General features: G+C 46.6%; 1 protein-coding gene across 5 annotated transcripts in view; it reads right to left on the bottom strand.

The window, feature by feature from the left end:
• Positions 1 to 19,433, bottom strand: part of LOC145349268 (amyloid beta precursor protein binding family B member 1-like) — a 129,495-nt gene that overhangs the window by 48,134 nt on the left and 61,928 nt on the right. For 4 of the 5 annotated variants that reach the window (XM_080197773.1, XM_080197774.1, XM_080197775.1 and 1 more), the window contains 5 exons: positions 16,006 to 16,089; positions 15,406 to 15,614; positions 2,469 to 2,554; positions 1,801 to 1,858; positions 939 to 1,085 (listed from right to left, as the gene is read on the bottom strand). In XM_080197773.1, the coding sequence (XP_080053899.1) occupies positions 939 to 1,085; positions 1,801 to 1,858; positions 2,469 to 2,554; positions 15,406 to 15,614; positions 16,006 to 16,089 (584 nt within the window). The remainder of the gene's footprint in view (positions 1 to 938; positions 1,086 to 1,800; positions 1,859 to 2,468; positions 2,555 to 15,405; positions 15,615 to 16,005; positions 16,090 to 19,433) is intronic. The other variant, XM_080197777.1, reaches the window with a different exon arrangement.

The raw sequence follows: 19,433 nt of genomic DNA, 5'->3' as shown, positions 1-19,433 counted from the left end.
TGAGACTCAATAGAGAGTGCCAGCTGAATCCACTTGGTACTGGGAGAGGAGAATAGTTCAGCCCGCACTGGTGCACACAATAGCAGGGGTGACAGGCCAGAGACCAGCAGCAACTGGGATCAAATCAACTGCCCCCCCCTCCCCAAGGCAGTACACCCCCTCCCTCTCCCCGAGGACGTGCACCCCCTCCCTTTCCTTCCCTGGGCTGTTTACCCACTCCCTCCCTCACCCTGGGCTGTTTACCCCATCCCTCCCTCTCCCCGAGTTGTTTACCCCATCCCTCCCTCTCCCTGAGCCGTTTACTCCTCCCTCCCTCTCCCTAGGCTGTTTACTCCTCCCTCCCTCTCCCCGAGTTGTTTACCCCATCCCTCCCTCTCCCCGAGTTGTTTACCCCTCCCTCCCTCTGGGCTGTTTATCCCCTCTCTCCCTCTGCCTGGGTTGTTTACCCCATCCCTCCCTCTCCCCGAGTTGTTTACCCCTCCCTCCCTCTCTCTGGGCTGTTTATCCCCTCTCTCCCTCTGCCTGGGTTGTTTACCCCATCCCTCCCTCTCCCTGGGCTGTTTACCCCCTCTGCCCGGGCTGTTTACCCCCTCTGCCCGGGCTGTTTACCCCCTCTGCCCGGGCTGTTTACCCGCTCTCCCTCTCCTGGAGGCTGACACATGACAGGCTGGGATTGATGTGGTATCTTCACTTTCCACAACGATGGGTCAGAATCAGACCTACAGCTTCCTTCGTAATGATTCCAGGGAAGATGATGCATGCGCAGTGTATCCGAGCTCTTGTACTCACAATGCTGTTCAGTAAGCTGAAGAAAGTCTGGAGATCTACAGCAGCCACAACACCAATCATTAACAACTATCGTCTTACAAACCCCCAGTGCTTCACAGCTAAAGGGTGGGTTCCAAACCAGGCCTTGTCCCTCAGTGAGTTTCACCTACCTCCCCCCAGTTACCGGCAGTATCGTGCAGGTTGTTCTTGTGGTAAGAAAGCTGTCGTATGCAGTTGTTGACAGCAATGCTGCTCTTTCCTGGAGCGAGGTCCTCCTCCAACATCTCCACCCAGCCGAGGGATCGGACAGCAAAACACTGCAGAACACAAACCATTGTTACCTCTCCAGATCCCATACAAACATTAGCAATCAGCAGATTATACCTGTCCTGGGAGTGTTTGATGGGGACAGTGTAGAGGGAGCTTTACTCTGTATCTAACCCCGTGCTGTACCTGTCCTGGGAGTGTTTGATGGGGGGACAGTGTAGAGGGAGCTTTACTCTGTATCTAACCCCATGCTGTACCTGTCCTGGGAGTGTTTGATGGGGACAGTGTAGAGGGAGCTTTACTCTGTATCTAACCCCGTGCTGTACCTGTCCTGGGAGTGTTTGATGGGGGGACAGTGTAGAGGGAGCTTTACTCTGTATCTAACCCCGTGCTGTACCTGTCCTGGGAGTGTTTGATGGGGACAGTGTAGAGGGAGCTTTACTCTGTATCTAACCCCGTGCTGTACCTGTCCTGGGAGTGTTTGATGGGGGGACAGTGTAGAGGGAGCTTTACTCTGTATCTAACCCCATGCTGTCCCTGTCCTGGGAGTGTTTGATGGGGACAGTGTAGAGGGAGCTTTACTCTGTATCTAACCCCATGCTGTACCTGTCCTGGGAGTGTTTGATGGTAGAAGTTTAACTGCAGCACTGCGACTGTTTTCAGGAACTTGTCCCCAATAAGAAGACGAAAGTGAACTGACTCCTGAAGTTCAGATAACAATGTATTTTAAGAACGTAACAAGCAAGAAAACTTCCTTTCCCTCACCTTTGATTCATCATCGATATTTAGTATTTTCTTGTAATTTTCTTCTTCTTCTTGGCCCCTGATAGAAAGAAATATCCAAATTAAATGAGTTTTAATGATTAGCCAAAACATCAGTCAAATAATAACCAGCACCAAAGTGGGGGTGAAGGCAGGGGGAGCAGAGCAGGGGTGAGGGCAGAGGTGGGTGGATGACAAATCATCCACCAGCAGCCCTTAAACCCAAGCTTCAAAGATGGAGTGATATCCAAATGAAGAGAATCAGAGTGGCTGAGGAGTAGAAGATCTCAGAATGATAATGAGAGTGCCAGAGAGGAAGCTAATAAACTGCAGCAGGGCTTTTACTGAAGGGAAAGGATTTGGGTTGCAATCAAAGGTGGACTGGAGGAGGGAAAGGGTGGGGTTAGAGGGTGAGTGGGAAAAAGGTGGGGTCAAAGAATGGGTGGAGTTAGGGATGGGTAGGAAGTGGATGGGTTAGAGGGTGGACGGGGAGTGGGTGGGATTAGGGGGTAGGTGGGAAGAGGTGGGATTAGAGGGTGGGTGGGGAGAGGGGGCAGGGTTAGAGCTAACTCATGTCAATGATTGAAATCGATAGGACCGGTCTCTGCATCATTGACCAGCATAACTTCCATTGCCAAGGAGAAGAATGTAAAGGGCCACTGCTCACTCACCCCAGATTCAGCGATGCATATCGTAGTGTCGCTCCCTCAAAATCCTTTAGACTCGTATCTGATGTCTCACTTATGGTCTGCACCTCCTGTGGGAAAAAATGATTCCAGCTGGTGGTAATTTCCAAAAAGCTTCAACAATAAGAAGCAGGTGAGATTCTAAACCCAGGAGAGTTAATAAATCCAGGGAGAGTGTTTATAAATCCAGAGGGGGATTCTAAACCGAGGGTGAGACGTTCTTTCTATTACTTGACCACAGTCATCTTGTGTGTATCAAAGGGACTTTGTGTGCCAATGAGACCATTGCAATCTCCAATGTACTTTTTCATTTGTGTTAATCTTAAAACCTGTGCGTAATTCTTAAGCTTAATGGGGTATAGAGGAATATTGCACAATAATCTCCTTTTTCACGTTTAATCAATGATTTTTCCCAGTTGTTAAAACTAATTTCTTTCCAAAATGGTGCTGCCGATATATCTTCCTTCTTTCTCAATCATGGTTTCCCACCGCTCTCAACCACATCCAACTCATCGCCCAGACCACTGCTCTCACCCCTCCCCTCCCTTCCAGAACCAGGATAGGGTCCCCCTCGTCCTCACTTTCACCCCACCAGTCCCCGCATTCAAAGGATAATCCTCCATCATACCCAACACCTCACCCTCTGCCCATGGCAGCTTCCCATGCAATTGGAGAAGGTGCATCAACTGCCCCTTTATCGCCTCCCTGCTCCTAAACACCCCTTTCAGGTGAAGCAGTGCTCCACGTGCACCTCCTTCAACCTGGTCTATTGCATTCACTGCTCCAAACGCAGACCGCTGGGTGACCGCCTTGCTGAGCACTTTCGGTCTGTCCACAAGCAGGACTCGGAACACTTCAACACTCCACCCTGCTCTCCTGTCCATATGTCCATCCTTGGCCATTTGCAATATTCCAGCGAACCCCAGCACAAACTGGAGGAACAGCACCCATCTCCGATTGGACACTTTACAGCCTTCCAGATTGAACACTGAATTCAACAACTTCAGAGCATCAACTCTCTCCTCCAGCTTCACTCCATTTCCATTTATTTTATTTCATTCTGTTTCATCTCATTCATCCATTTATCACCTTTCATTCTCACTTCCATTTTTCCACACCTCCATTCTCACTCTCCATCTTGTCCACCATCTTACAGCATGCCAAGTGCTCAGCCAGATACTTTTAGAGGATGTGAGGCAACCTGCCTCTGCCACTGCCCACATTCCAGACCGTCAACACCCTCTGGGTAAAAAAAGTTTTCCTTACATCACCCCCCCAGCCCCCGCAACCTCCTGCCCCTCACCTTGAACCAATGTCCCTCATGACTGACCCTTCAACAGCTGCTCCTTATCCACTCTGTCCATGTCTCTCATAATCTTGTACATCTCAATCAGATCGTCCCTCAATCTCCTTTGTTCCAGAGGAAACAACCCAAATCTATCCAACTTCTCTTTAATTTAACTTAAATGTTCCATCCCTGGCAGCATCCTGGTGAATCTCCTCTGCATCCCCTCCCGTGCAATCACGCTTTTTCTATAACATGGCAACCAGAACTGCACTCAGTACTCCAGCCTCACCAAAGTTCTATACAACTTCAACATGACTTCCCTGCTTTTGTAATCTATACCCCGATTAATAAAGGCAAGTGTCCCATATTTGATGGTATCAGGCAGGAACTTTCAAACTTAATTGAGGGAGTCTGTGGGAAGACAAAAGGACATCTGGTAAGTGGCACACTTTCAAAAGTGTGTTAATCAGGGTTCAGGGTAAGCACATTCCTCTTAGAGTGAAGGGCAAGGCTGGCAGAAGTAGGGAACCCTGGATGACTCGGGATATTGAGGCCATGGTCAAGAAGAGGTAGGTGGGACCTCTATAAGCGGGATGATCTACACCTGAACCAGAGGGGTACCAACATCCTGGGGGGGGAATTTGCTAATGCTCTTTGGGAGGGTTTGAACTAATGCAGCAGAGGGATGGGAACCTGAATTGTAGCTCCAGTGTACAGGAGTTTGAGAGTAGTGAGGTCATGAGTAAGGTTTCAAGGTCGCAGGAGTGTACCGGCAGGCAGGGAGGTGTTTGAAGTGTGTCTACTTCAACACCAGGAGCATCAGGAATAATAATCTGCTATTTGTGATTTTTATCAGTGACGTGGAAGAGGGGGCTGAAGGGTGGGTTAGTAAATTTGCTGTTGACACCAAGATTAGTGGAGTAGTGGATGAGGTGGAGGACTCTTGTAGGCTGCAAAGAGACACATTGATGCAGAGCTGGGCTGAAAAGTGGCAGATGGAGTTTAACCCTGATAAGTGCGAGGTGATTCATTTTGGTAGGACAAACTCGAATGATGATGACAGGGTCAACGGCAGAGTTCTGAGGAATGTGAAGGAACAGAAAGATCTTGGGGTTCATATCCACGGATCTCTGAAGCTTGCCACAAGTGGACAGAGCCGTGAAGGCGGCTTATAGTGTGTTAGCATTTATTAACAGGGGGTTTGAGTTTAAGAGCTGTGGGGTTATGCTGCAACTATACAGGACCTTGGTGAGACCACATTTGGAATATTGTGTGCAGTTCTGGTCACCTCACTATAAGAAGGATGTGGAAGCATTGGAGAGAGTGCAGAGGAGATTTGCCAGGATGCTGCCTGGTTTAGAGGGCAAGTCTTATGAGGAAAGGTTGAGGGAGCTGAGGCTTTTCTCTTTACAGTGGAGGAGGATGACAGGCGACTTAATAGAGGTTTATAAGATGAGGGGGATAGATAGAGTGGATGTGCAGAGACTATTTCCTCAGGTGGATGTAGCTGTTAATAGGGGACATAACTATAAGGTTCATGGTGGGAGATATAGGAGGGATGTCAGAGGTAGATTCTTCACTCAGAGAGTGGTTAGAGGGTGGAACGCACTGCCTGGTGTGATAGTGGAGTTGGACACTTTAGGAACTTTCAAGCGGTTATTGGGTACGCACATGGAGCACACCAGAGTGATAGGGAGTGGGGCAGCTTGATCTTGGGATTGGACATAGCTTGGCACAACATCGAGGGCTGAAGGGCCTGTACTGTGCTGTACTGTTCTATGTTCTATGGTGGGTGAACTTGCAGCATGGGTTGGTACCTGGGATTTTGATGTTGTGGCCATTTCAGAGACATGGATAGAGCAGGCACAGGAATGGTAGTTGCAGGTTCCTGGATTTAGATGTTTCAGTAAGATCAGGTGGTAAAACAGGGGGTGGTGTGGCATTGTTGGTTAGGGACAGTATTACAGTGGCAGAAAGGATGTTTGATGAGGACTCATCTACTGAGGTAGTATGGGTTGAGATTAGAAACAGGAAAGGAGAGGTCACCCTGTTGGGAGTTTTCTTATAGCCTCTGAAAAGTTCCAGAGATGTAGAGGAAAGGATCCAGACTAGTGCCTTAGAGTCATAGAGGTTTACAGCTTGGAAACAGGCCTTTCAGCCCAACTTGTCCATGCCACCCTTTTTTTTAAAACCCCTAAGCTAACTGAATTGCCCACATTTGGTCCATATCCCTCTATACCCATCGTACCCATGTAACTATCTAAATGCTTTTTAAAAGATAAAATTGTACCCGCCTCTACTACTACCTCTGGCAGCTTGTTCCAGACACTCACCATCCTCTGCGTGAAAAAACTGCCCCTCTGGACACTTTTGTATCTCTCCCCTCTCACCTTAAACCTATGCCTCTAGTTCTAGACTCCCCTACCTTTGGGAAAAGATATTGACTATCTAGCTGACCTGTGCCCCTCATTATTTTATAGACCTCTATAAGATCACCCCTCAGCCTCCTACGCGCCTGAGAAAAAAGTCCCAGTCTATCCAGCCTCTCCTTATAACTCAATCCATCAAGTTCCGGTAACATCCTAGTAAATCTTTTCTGCACACTTTCTAGTTTAATTAACCAAAAGAGAAAATGGAGGAAAATCTCAGCCGACCCTTTGTCAAAACTTTGACAAAGAATCGTCTGGACCAAAAACATCAGCTCTTTTCTCTCCTTATAGACACTGCCAGACTGCTGAGATTTTCCAGCATTTTTCCTTTTAGTTTCAGATTCCAGCATCTGCAGTAATTTGCTTTAATTTTTTTCTTCTAGTTTAATAAAATCTTTTCTATAATAGACTGACCAGAACTGCACAAGCATTCCAACTTGGTGGTTATTTAACAAAATATATAAAACGCACCATAAACAAGTAAATCATTTAATAATTACTTGATACATTCAGGTTGGCAGGACAGGTGATGTGTCATGGCTGCAGCATGTGGGAGTTCCTGGATAACATTGTAATCCAGGGCCAGCACATCTGTAGAAAGTTTCTGAGGCTTGAGAAGCTTCACCTCAGTGGCATTGACCCAGAGGCTGAGCTGCAGACACAGCCACACATGAGGGAGAAAGAGTGTTACCGTATTGCTTTGTTTCAGGTGATGGTCACAGTCCTTAGGATAGAATCTGTCAGTTTAGAAAGTGGTCAGGGACAGGGGAGTGTGTGTACAGCTGAGGAGAGCCAGACGACAGGAGTGTCAGCCTCTACAACTGTCTAACAGGTTTGAGGTTCTTTCAGCTTGTTTGAATGAGTGGAGAGGCTGCAGGGTGCATGAGCTAACTTCCCATGACATCGTGGGACAGGAAGTGGGAGTGGGGGAAGAGTACTGAAAACTATAGCGGTGGTAAGGGACTGTATAGTGAGGGGGATTAACACTGCCCTCTGCAGCAAAAAGCAAGAGTTCATACAGGCGTATTGCCCGCTCATCTGGGACATCTGCTCTGAGCTAGAGAGGAACTTACAGTGGGAACGGGAGAAGCCTGTTTTCGTGATCAATGTAGGTACAAACAACATAGGTAGAACAAGGAAAGAGTTCTCCATAGAGAGTTTGAGGAACTCGACATAGATTGAACAGTCTAACATCTGTCATTGGGAAATTATTGGAATCCATAGTAGCAACAGGACATTTGGAAAGTCAAAATGAATCCATCAGAGTCAGCGTGGTTTTATGAAGGGCAAATTTTGCTAGAGTTCTTTGAGGATGTAACAAGCAAGGTAGATACTGGTGGCCCTGTAGATATAGTTTATCTGGACTTCCAGAAGGTGTGAGGCAAGGTGCTGCAGAAAAGGTTAATACACAAGTTACGATCACATGAGGTTAGGGGTAGTTTATTAGCTTGGACACAGGATTGGCTAACCAACAGAAGGCAGAGAGTTGAATTAAATGGGTCATTCTCTGGTTGGCAAGATGCAAGTAGTGGGGTGCCCCACAGGATTCAGTCCTTGGGCCCCAACTATTTACAATCTATATTAATGATTTGGATACAGGGATAGAACGTACTATAGCCAAATTTGCAGGTAACATTAAAAGAGGTGGGATAGCAAGTTACAACAGGAAATTAGAAATTTACAAATTGATATGCATAGGTTAGGTGACTGGACCAAAATTTGCAGCTGGAGTTTAACGTGGATAAGTGTGAGGTCATCCATACTGATTGGAAAAATAGAAAACTTATCTAAATGAAGAGAATCTTCAAAATGCTTTGGTGCAGAGGGATCTGGGTGTCCACATGCATGAATTGCAGGAAGTTAGTATGCGGGTGCAGCATGTAAAAGGAAGGCAAATGGATTCTGCAAATCATTGCTAATGGAATAGAATATAAAAATAGGGAAATGCTATTACAACTGCATACCACATCTGGAATACTGCACATAGGTTTAGTTCCCTTACTTGAGGAAGGATGTAAATGCATCAGAGGCAGTTCAGAGAAGGTTCATTAGATTGATTTCAGGGATGGAGGACTTGTCTTTTGAAGACAGATTGAGCCGGATTGGCCTATACTTACCAACAAAGTATATGAGGAGGTAGAATTGAGGTGCAAAGAACTAAAGGGGATTGACAGGATAGATGTAGAGCAGGTGTTTCTGCTTGTTGGGCATTCTAAAATGAGAGATCATAGCTTTAGGCTAAGCGGTGGCAGATTTAAAGTAGAAATGAGGAGGAATTATTTCACTCAAAGGGTGGTGAATCTGTGGAATGCTCTACCCCAGAGTGCAGTGGACGCCGGAATACTTAAGAAATTTAAGGAAATGAAAAGGTTTTTAAATCAATAGTGGGATGAAGGGTTATGGAGAGTGGGCAGGAAAGTGGAAATGAAGTCAGCACGCTTGTGTTGAATGGTGGAGCAGCTTCGAGCAGCTGAATGGCTTCCTCCTAGTTCTTACTTAAATTGGCATAGGGTACATAAAACAAGACAGAAACATGGCTCAGAGAGTGGTGTGGGAGAAGTGGGTTTCAGTTTGTGGGACCAGTCCTGGGGAAAGTGGGGCTGTACCGCTAGGACAGCCTACATCTGAACCATGCTGAGACCAGTGTTTCTGCAAACTGCAGAATTGGGGATGTAGGAGGGACTTTAACCTAACCAGAGTGGGGGATAGAGCCATAGAGGTTTACAGCACGGAAACAGGCCCTTCAGCTCAACTTGTCCATGCCGCCCCCTTTTTTTAAAACCCCTAAACTAATCCCAATTGCCTGCATTTGGTCCATATCCCTCTATACCCATCATACCTATGTAACTGTCTAAATGCTTTTTAAAAGACAAAATTGTACCTGCCTCTACTGCTACCTCTGGCAGTTTGTTCCAGACACTCACCACCCTCTGTGTGAAAAAAATTGCTCCTCTGGACCCTTTTGTAACTCTCCCCTCTCACCTTAAAGATATGCCCGTTAGTTTTAGACTCCCCTACCTTTGGGAAAAGATATTGACCACCTACCTTGTCAATGTCCCTCAATATTTTATAGACCTCTATGAGGTCACCCTTCAGCCTCCTATGCTCCAGAGGAAAAATGTTCTAGTCTATTGAGCCTCTCCTTATAACTCAATCCATCAAGTCCCGGTAGCATCCTAGTAAATCTTTTCTGCACTTTTTCTAATTTAATAATATCCTTTCTACAATAGGGTGACCAGAACTGTACACAGTACTCCAAGTGTGGCCTTGTACAGCTTCAACAAGACACCCAACTCCTGTATTCAATGTTCTGACCAATGAAACTAAGCATGCCGAATGCCTTCTTCACCACCCTGTCCACCTGTGACTCCACTTTCAAGGAGCTATGAACATGTACCCCTAGATCTCTTTGTTCTGTAGCTCTCCCCAATGCCCTACCATTAACTGAGTAAATCCTGCCCTGGTTCAATCTATCAAATCATTAATATAAATGACAAATGCTGGCTCTGGAGAGGGGATTCATAGGCTTACAAAACAAAAGGATATGGCAGCATTGCAAGGCAAATATTTAGGTAAAGATACTCAGACTGTGACAGGAAGGGAAGAGTGCACAAACATAAAAAACAGCAGCAAATAGGATCAAAGGGAGAAAAAAATAGTAAAAAGGCAAAATCAAAGGCTCTTTACCTAAATGCAGGTAGTACAAGTAGCTGGAACAAGCTGCCAGAGGAAGTAGTAAAGATGGTATGACGCTGTGACTCTATTTATTACAAATAAATATATTAATGGCACAAATTGAGGTTAATGGGTTTGATCTTACAGTCATTACAGCGACCTGGTTACAAGGAGATCCAAACTGGGAACTGGGAAGTCCTCACTACAAGAAGGATGTGGAAGCTATTGAGAGGGTGCAGAGGAGATTTACAAGGATGTTGCCTGGATTGGGAGGCATGCCTTATGAGGGTAGTTTGAGGGAGCTAGGTATCTTCTCCCTGGAGAGATGAAGATTGAGAGGCGACCTGATAGAGGTTTATAAAATGTTGAGAGGTATAGATAGAGTGGATTCTCGGAAGCTATTTCCCAGGGCTGAGAGGACACAGGTTTAAGGAGCAGGTACAGAGGAGATGTTAGGGGTAAGTTTTTCACTCAGAGGGTGGTGAGTGAGTGGAATCGGCTGCCGTCGGTGGTAGACGTGAACTCGCTGGGGTCTTTTAAGAGACTTCTGGATGAGTACATGGGATTTAATGGGAGAGTTATAGATAGGCCTGGTAGGTATGAATATGATCTGCACAACGTATGGGCCAAAGGGCCTGTCTGTGCTGTAGTGTTCTATGTTCTACTAAATATTCAAGGGTATGAGACTTTCATAAGGATAAACGGGACAGAAAGGATAGTGGGGTAGTTTTGTTAGTATGAGATGAAATAAATGTGATAGCAAGAAATGATCGTGGATCAGAAGATGTAGAATCCATATGGGTGGAAGTAATATAGGAAACTGTTAAATTATGCACTTTGGTAGGAATAATAAAGGAGTTGAATATTATTTAAATGGACCAAGATTTGATTTATTATTGTCACATGTATTAGTATATGGTGAAAAGTATTGTTTCTTGTCACTATACAAAGCATACTGTTCATAGGGGAGGAAAGGATAGAGTGCAGAAGGTAGCGTTACAGACATAGCTAGAGTGTAGAGAAAGATCAACTTCATACGAGGTAGGTCCATTCAAAAGTCTGACGGCAGCAGGGAAGAAGCTGTTCTTCAGTTGGTTGGTACGTGATCTCAGACTTTTGTATCTCTTTCCCGATGGAAGAAGGTGGAGAAGAAAATGCCTAGGATGTGTGGGTCCTTGGTTATGCTGGCTGCTTTTCCGAGGCAATAGGAAATGCAGACAGAGTCAATGGATGGGGAGGCTGGTTTAAGTGATGGACTGAGCTTCATTCACGACCCTTCGTAGCAGAAAGCTGCAGCAGAGGGATTTGGGGTCCTAGTGCTTAAATCACAAAAAGCTGGCATCCAAATTCAGCCGGTAATTGGGATCACAAATGTAATGTTGACATTTATTTCAAAGCAAATGGAGTATAAATCAGGGAAATCTTGCTAAAATGATACAATGCACTATGATACAATGGCCATTACAGAGACGCGGCTGCAAGGTGACAGGGACTGGGAGCTGAATGTACAGGGGTATCAAGTGTTTAGGAAGGATAGGCGGGAGGAAAAAGGGGGGCGCGTAGCTCTGCTGATTAAGGATAGCATCAGGGTGGTAGTAAGGGATGATATAGGAGCCAATGAGCAGAAGGTGGAATCGTTGTGGGTGGAGATTAGGAACAGCAAAGGGAGGAAGGCGCTGTTGGGTGTCGTCTATAGGCCCCCAAATAATGATCTGGAGGTGGGGCGGGCTATTAACGCGCAAATAAATGCAGTGTGCAGGAATGGAATGGCGATAATTATGGGGGATTTCAATCTACATATTGATTGGTCAACCCCTGTTGGACGCGGTGGGCTTGAGGAAGAGTTCTTGGAATGCTGCTGGGATAGTTTCCTTGAACAGTGAGTGTTGGAGCCGACGAGGGAGCGAGCTATCTTGGATCTGGTGTTATGTAATGAGGCAGGTAGAATTAGGTGAAGGATTGTCTTGAGAAGAGTGATCATTGTATGGTGGAGTTTCTGATGCAGATGGAGGAGGAGAAAGTGGGTTCCCGGACCTGTGTCCTTTGTTTGAACAGAGGGGAGTATGATAGGATGAGAGAGGAATTGGCGAATGTTGATTGAGGGAGCACATTGGAAGGTAGGTCTGCTGAGGAGCAGTGGAGGATCTTTAAGGAGATCTTTCTTGGTGCTCAGCAGAAATTAAAAAGGATCGTAGGAGGAGAGATAATCAGCCGTGGATAACGAAGGAGGTAAAGGAAAGTATTAAATTAAAAGCGGATGCGTTTAGAGTGGCTAAAAGTAGTGGGCGAGAAGAGGATTGGGAGAGGTTTAAATATCAACAAAGAATGACGAAGAAGTTGATAAAGAAAGGAAGGATAAACTATGAAGCTGGGCTAGCGCTAAATATAAAAAAAGATAGTAAGAGTTTTTATAAATATATAAAAAGGAAGCGGCCAGCTAGGGTGAACGTTGGACCCTTAGAGGATGAGAGGGGGGACTTAGTGGTAGGGGATGGGGAAATGGCTGAGGTCTTGAATAACTTTTTTGTTTCAGTCTTCACGGAGGAGGACGTGAATAGTTTGCCGGGTGTTAGCGATGGAAAGATGGTAGGAGTGGAGGGCCTGAATGACATGATTGTTACTAGAGAGGCGGTGCTCGACAGACTGGAGGGACTGACTGTGGACAAGTCCCCAGGACCGGATGGAATGCATCCAAGGGTTCTGAAAGAAATGGCGGAGGTGATAGTGGATGCCTTGATGATTATTTTCCAAACCTCACTGGATTCCGAGGAAGCGCCGGAAGATTGGAAAACGGCTAATGTTACGCCGTTGTTTAAGAAGGGTAGCAGGCAAAAGGCAGGGAATTATAGGCCGGTTAGTTTAACGTCTGTTGTAGGTAAAATGTTTGAATCCGTAATCAAGGAGAAAATAGCGAGGCATCTTGAGGGGAATTGCTTGATAGAGCAGACGCAGCACGGTTTCGTTAAGGGGAAGTCGTGTCTGATAAATTTATTGGAATTCTATGAGGAGGTGTCTAGTGCGGTGGATAGAGGAGAACCAGTGGATGTGGTGTTTCTTGATTTTCAGAAAGCGTTTGATAAGGTGCCGCACAAGAGGTTGTTACAGAAGGTTAGGGGGCATGGAGTTGGGGGTAGGGTGTTAGCGTGGATAGGGGATTGGCTGTCAAATAGGAGGCAGAGAGTGGGGGTCAATGGGTGCTATTCGGATTGGCGGTTGGTGACTAGTGGAGTGCCCCAGGGACCGGTGCTGGGGCCTCAGCTATTTACCATTTATATAGATGATCTGGAGGAGGGAACCAAGTGTATGGTGTCAAAATTTGCTGATGACACCAAGATCGGTGGAAAGGCAAATTGTGCGGAGGGTGTGGAAAGTCTGCAGAGGGATCTAGATAAGCTGGACAAATGGGCCAGGAACTGGCAAATGGAATTTAATATTGGCAAGTGTGAAGTTGTCCACTTTGGTAGGAATAATGGTAGGAAGGACTACTACTTACATGGCGAAAAACTGCAGCATGCAACAGTGCAGAGGGACCTCGGGGTCCTTGTGCATGAGTCGCAAAAATCCAGCCTGCAGGTGCAGCAGGTGGTCAGGAAGGCGAATGGGATGCTGGCCTTCATAGCGAGGGGGATTGAATATAAAAGTAGGGAGGTCTTGCTGCAACTGTACAGGGCACTGGTGAGGCCGCAGCTGGAGTACTGTGTGCAGTTTTGGGCGCCGCACTTACGTAAGGATATTTTGGCCTTGGAGGGGGTGCAGAGGAGGTTCACTAGGCTGATACCGGAGTTGAGGGGGTTGAGCTATGAGGAGAGGCTGAATAAACTAGGCTTGTACTCGTTAGAGTTTAGAAGAATGAGGGGAGATCTCATTGAGACGTATAAGATGATGAATGGGATGGATAGGATAGAGGTGGAGAGGCTCTTCCTGCTCAGAAAGGACAGTAGGACTAGAGGGCACAGCCTCAAGATAAAGGGGGGGGCGGTTTAGAACGGAGTTGAGGAGGAACTTCTTCACTCAAAGGGTGGTGAATCTCTGGAATTCTCTGTCCGTTGAAGTGGTGGAGGCTGCCTCGCTAAATATATTTAAGACGCGGGTTGATAGGTTTTTGATAGGCGAGGGGATTAAGGGTTATGGGGAGAAGGCGGGAAAGTGGAACTGAGCCACTTCAGATCAGCCATGATCTTATTGAATGGCGGGGCAGGCTCGAAGGGCTAGATGACCTACTCCTGCTCCTATTTCTTATGTTCTTACAAGGGGTTGAAGTAGGTTGAGCCTGTACTCACTGGAGTTTAGAAGAATGAGAGGCGACCTTATTGAGACATATCGCATTCTCAGGGGATTTGACAGGATAAATGCTGAGAGGTTGTTTCTCCTTGTGGGAAAGTCTAGGACCAACAGGCAGCATCTCAGATGAAGGAAGGAGTCATCCACTTAAGACAGAGATGAGGATGAATTTCTTCTGTCAGAGGGTAGTGAATCTGTGGAATTCTTTACCACAGTGGGCTATAGAGGCTGGGTTGTCCGGTATGTTCAAGGTTGAGATGGACAGATTTTTGATCAGTAATGGAATTGAGGGTTATGGAGCTAAGGCGGGGAAGTGGAGTTGATGAGTATCTTTTCATGATCTCATTGAATGGTTTAGCATACAAAATGGGCCAAATGACCTACTTCTGCTCCTAGGTCTCTTGGTCTTATATTCTCTGAAGATTAGAAGAAGGATCTGATTGACACATACATGCTTTGAAGATTTTGACAGGATGGATACTGAGAGATGGATTCCCCTGGCTGGGGAATCAAGAACAAGGAGGCAGTCTCATTATAAAGGGGCTGATCATTTAAGACTGCGATCAGGAGAAATGTTTTCACTCAGAGGGTTGTGAATCTTTGGAATTCTCTCTCTCTCTCCCTGAGGCTTGTAAATGTTCTACAGTTGAATATATTAAAACCTGGAATGGATAGGTGTGGAGGGATTTGTGGAAATGAGGCACATCAACCTTGATCATATTGAAGGGTGGAGCAGGTATGATGAGCAATAAGGTCGTCTCCTGCTCCTATTTCCTATGTTATGTTCCAGCCACCTTCTCCCTATGTAAAATCATAGAAACCTTACAGTGCAGAAAGAGGCCATTTGGTCCATCGAGTCTGCACCAACCACAATCCCACCCAGACCATAACCCCATATCCTTACGTATTTACATGCTAATCTCTCTAACTTACGCATCTCAGGACACTATGGGACAATTTTTTTAGCACAGCCAATCAACCTAACTCGCACATCTTTGGACTGTGGGAGGAAACCCATGCAGACACGGGGAGAATTGCAAACTCCACACAGACAGTGACCCAAGCCGGGAATCAAACCCAGGTCCCTGGAGCTGTGAAGCAGCAGTGCTAACCACTGTGCTACCGTGCCGCCCTTATTCTTTCCAAGTTTACAGCTTTCTTTCTCCATTCCATGTCAGTTCTTCCGGATTGAACAGCAAAGCCCTCCATTGTCACCCAACCCAACTGTACAATCTCCTGCTGCATTTACCTGCTGCTCCTCTGAAGGGGTTGTACACTGTGACATGACCGAGGGTTTCCGAGATCCCTGTTCCTGGTCGCAGGCAGGAGGTGGTGGTTCCCATTGAGTTGTTCCTGTGGGAATGTGCCAGTAATAGGTCCCTGAGGTGTCCCGCACCCTCATCCAGCCAGAAGGCAAGTCTGCATCTGTCTCAAACGAGTTCCGATTCCAGATAGGATCTGAATTACAAATATAAACAGGCTCATCAACAATCAATTCCTAATAATACACAGCAAATTTGGAAATACTCAGTAGGTCTGGCAGCATCTTTGGAAAGAGAAACAGAGTTAATGTTCAGGTCAATTATCTTATATCAGAGCCAGAGCAGGGAGATAGATTTTTATTAAACACAGTGAGTTGTTGTGATTTAGAAGGCAATGCCTGAAAGGGCAGTGGAAGCAGATAACTTCAAACAGGAATAAACGCAAGCCCGGGCCTGCGTCCCTGTCAATGCAAACCCAGGCCCGCATTCCCGTAAACGCAAACCTGGGCTCATGCCCCTGTAAACACAATCATGAGCCCATGTCCCAATATACACAATCCCAAGCTCGTGTCCCAGTAAATACAAACCCGGAATGCTTCCTTTTCTCTCCATTCTGATGCCAGTATCTTCACTATCGAGTCCTCCTCTGGACACGGGAGTCTCCTCAGGAGCTGGTGGAGAGAAACCCCAAACCTTCGTTTAAAAATTCCAGGAATCTGACATGCCAGAGAAGCCCAAACACTGGGTTTGGGGTAAAGTCAGAAGTCAGATCAGACACACTCGGTGGGGGGCACAGCATCCTTTAACAAAATGTTGGGTCTCTGGGAATTTAACCTGGAATAGATGAAAATGTTGTTTTGCAGGGATATTGTAGAGAAATCAGAAGCAGAGGAACTGCCCATGACTGCACCCTGTCACCAAACTCTTCAATGTGAAATTACAGACATCTCGATTGCTGGTTACTAAAAATACCAACAATGTTGAAGGACATAAACCCCCCCATTCAACAGTGCAGCCAAGGCTGGGACTGAAATCACCATGAGACTCCAACCATAGCAAGTTGTGCTGAAGTGGGTACAGAACTGGGGTAATCTTTCTACAGACTGGACCCAGCAGTACGTTACCATCGCAAACCACCCCCCAATCCATGGGGTCAAAGCCTTGTCACTAGGTGGGATGATAGCACCAGATCTTTGTCCAGGCACTGAGCGTGGTGACTGAAGCTCTTTAACCCCAGAGGCATCAATGCACCAATCAACTCCAATACAACCACACAGGCTGAACAGATATGCACAGAACTGCACATGCATAAAACATGTCAGGCATGTAGTGAAGCTTGTTCTATTCACTGGGAGTGAGCATCACTGACTAGGCTTGTAGTTATTAGCCATCCCTAATTGCCCCTTGAGCTATCTTCCTTTTTACAAATTTTTATTCACCCTAAATTCCCCACAAAGCAGACAAACAAGTTTGGAGCTGACAGGATCAGACATTACGCCCCCTCCCGAGCTTGATCTGACCCTTCACCTTAGCCAAAAAGCTGAGATGGCTTTGAAACATTGCATCAGGCACCACATGCAGGAATCTCCCATGTGTGTGTGCGACAATACTCTTGAACTCTGCATATACACCCATGATGCTGTTAGGGAAGGGTCTCCAGAATTTTGACCCAATAACAATGAAGGAATGGTGATATATTTCCAAGTCAAGTTGGTGAGTGACTTGGTGTTGCTGTTCCCTAGCTGCCCTAGTCTTTGTGGATGGCCCCAACTTTCCCACATGAGTTCCACGTGCCACAATGTTAGCAGAGACACAGAATGTGTTCTGTGGGGGAACTTCAATGTCCATTGCCAAGACTGATTTGGTAGCATCATTATGCCCTTTCGGACCCGGTGTTGACCGGGTCCGGAAGAAGATAGCTGTTAGACTGAGCCCGTGGCAGGTGGTGAGGGAACCAACAAGAGGGAGAGACCTACTTGATCTCGTGTTCACCAATCTACCTGCCACAGATTCACCTGTCCATTGGCAGGACTGGACACCCTCCATCTTGTGTGGAACTACTGGACTAAATGGGATATATTTTGAACAATCAAAACTCTGAATTAATGAAGCTCTGTGGACCATCAGTTGCAGCTGAATTGTGTTCAACCACAATCTGCAACCTTACGGCCCAGCATATCCCCCCTTTCCCATCATGGCACAGTGCCACAGCTCCAAGGAGCTGGGTTTGATTCTGGCCTGGGTGTCTCTCTCTCTCTCTGGAGCTTACACGTTCTTCCCAAGTCTCTGAGGGTTTGCTCTGGTTTGCTCCTACACTCCAAAGACGTGCAGGTTATATGGATTGGCGATGCTAAGTTGCTCTAGTTTGTGTGTGTGTGTGTGTGTGTGTGTGTGTGTGTGTGTGTGTGTGAGAGTACATATGTACATGTGTAGTTATGCTTGATGAGGTGTGTCCCTCAAACTAGAAGTCTTTGGTGAGCACAGAATGGGGAGAGGAAGGAACTCTGTCCCTTCACCAGAAATATTGTAAATTAATGGTAAAGAACATAAGAAATAGGAGCAGGAGTAGGCCATCTAGCCCTTCGAGCCTGCCCCGCCATTCAGTAAGATCATGACTGATCTGAAGTGGATCAGTTCCACTTGCCTGCTTTCTCCCCATAACCCTTAATTCCCTTGTCTGTCAAAAACCTTTCTACCTGTGACTTAAATATATTTAACGAGGTAGCCTCAACCACTTCAACGGGCAGAGAATTCCAGAGATTCACCACCCTCTGAGTGAAGAAGTTCCTCCTCAACTCCGTTCAAAACTGCACCCCCCCCGTTACCTTGAGGCTGTGCCCTCTAGTCCTGCTATCCTTTCTGAGTGGGAAGAATCTCTCTACCTCTACCCTATCCATCCCCTTCATTATCTTATACGCCTCTCTAAGATCCCCCCCCTCATCCTTCTAAACTCCAATGAGTACAGACCCTATCTATTTAGTCTCTCTTCATAGTCCAACCCCCTCATCTCCGGTATCAGCCTTGTGAACCTCCTCTGCACTCCCTCCAAGGCCAAAATATCCTTGCGCAAACGCGGCGACCAAAACTGCACACAGCTGCGGCCTCACCAGTGCCCTGTACAGTTGCAGCAAGACCTCCCTGCTTTTATATTCTATCCCCCTCGCTATAAAGGCCAGCATTCCATTCACCTTCTTGGTCACCTGCTGCACCTGCAGACTGGGTTTTTGCGACTCATGCACAAGGACCCCCAGGTCCCTCTGCACCGTAGCATGCTGCAGCTTTTCGCCCTTTAAATAGTAATCCCTCCTACTATTATTTCTGCCAAAGTGGATAACTTCACACTTGCTAACATTATACTCCATCTGCCAGGTCCTTGCCCACTCGCTCAGCCTATCCAGATCCCTCTGCAGACTTGACATGATGGTTGACTACAGGAAGGATGTGGAAGCTATTGAGAGGGTGCAGAGGAGATTTACAAGGATGTTGCCTGGATTGGGAGGCATGCCTTATGAGGATAGGTTGAGGGAGCTAGGTCTTTTCTCCCTGGAGAGACGAAGGTTGAGAGGCAACCTGATAGAGGTTTATAAAATGTTGAGAGGAATAGATAGGGTGGATTCTCAGAAGCTATTTCCCCGGGTTGAAATGGTCGCTACGAGAGGACACAGGTTTAAGGTGCGGGAAGGAAAGTACAGAAGTGATGTTAGGGGTAAGTTTTTCACTCAGAGGGTGGTGAGTGAATGGAATCGGCTGCCGTCGGTGGTGGTGGAGGCGAACTCGCTGGGGTCTTTTAAAAGACTTCTGGATGAGTATATGGGGTTTTATGGGATTGGGGGTTATAGATAGGTGTTGATGTGATCGGCGCAACTCGTGGGCCGAAGGGCCTGTTTGTGCTGTAGTGTTCTATGTTCTATGTTAGGGGTAAGTTTTTCACTCAGAGGATGGTGAGTGAGTGGAATCGGCTATTGTCGGTGGTGGTAGAGGCGAACTTGCTGGGGTCTTTTAAAAGACTTCTGGA

This window comes from Carcharhinus amblyrhynchos, chromosome 10 (assembly GCF_965287045.1).
Source record: "Carcharhinus amblyrhynchos chromosome 10, sCarAmb.v2.hapA, whole genome shotgun sequence".
In the NCBI taxonomy this organism is placed as follows: domain Eukaryota; kingdom Metazoa; phylum Chordata; class Chondrichthyes; order Carcharhiniformes; family Carcharhinidae; genus Carcharhinus; species Carcharhinus amblyrhynchos.
Note: the sequence above shows the minus strand (reverse complement) of the source record. Positions and strands in the feature narration are given on the sequence as shown.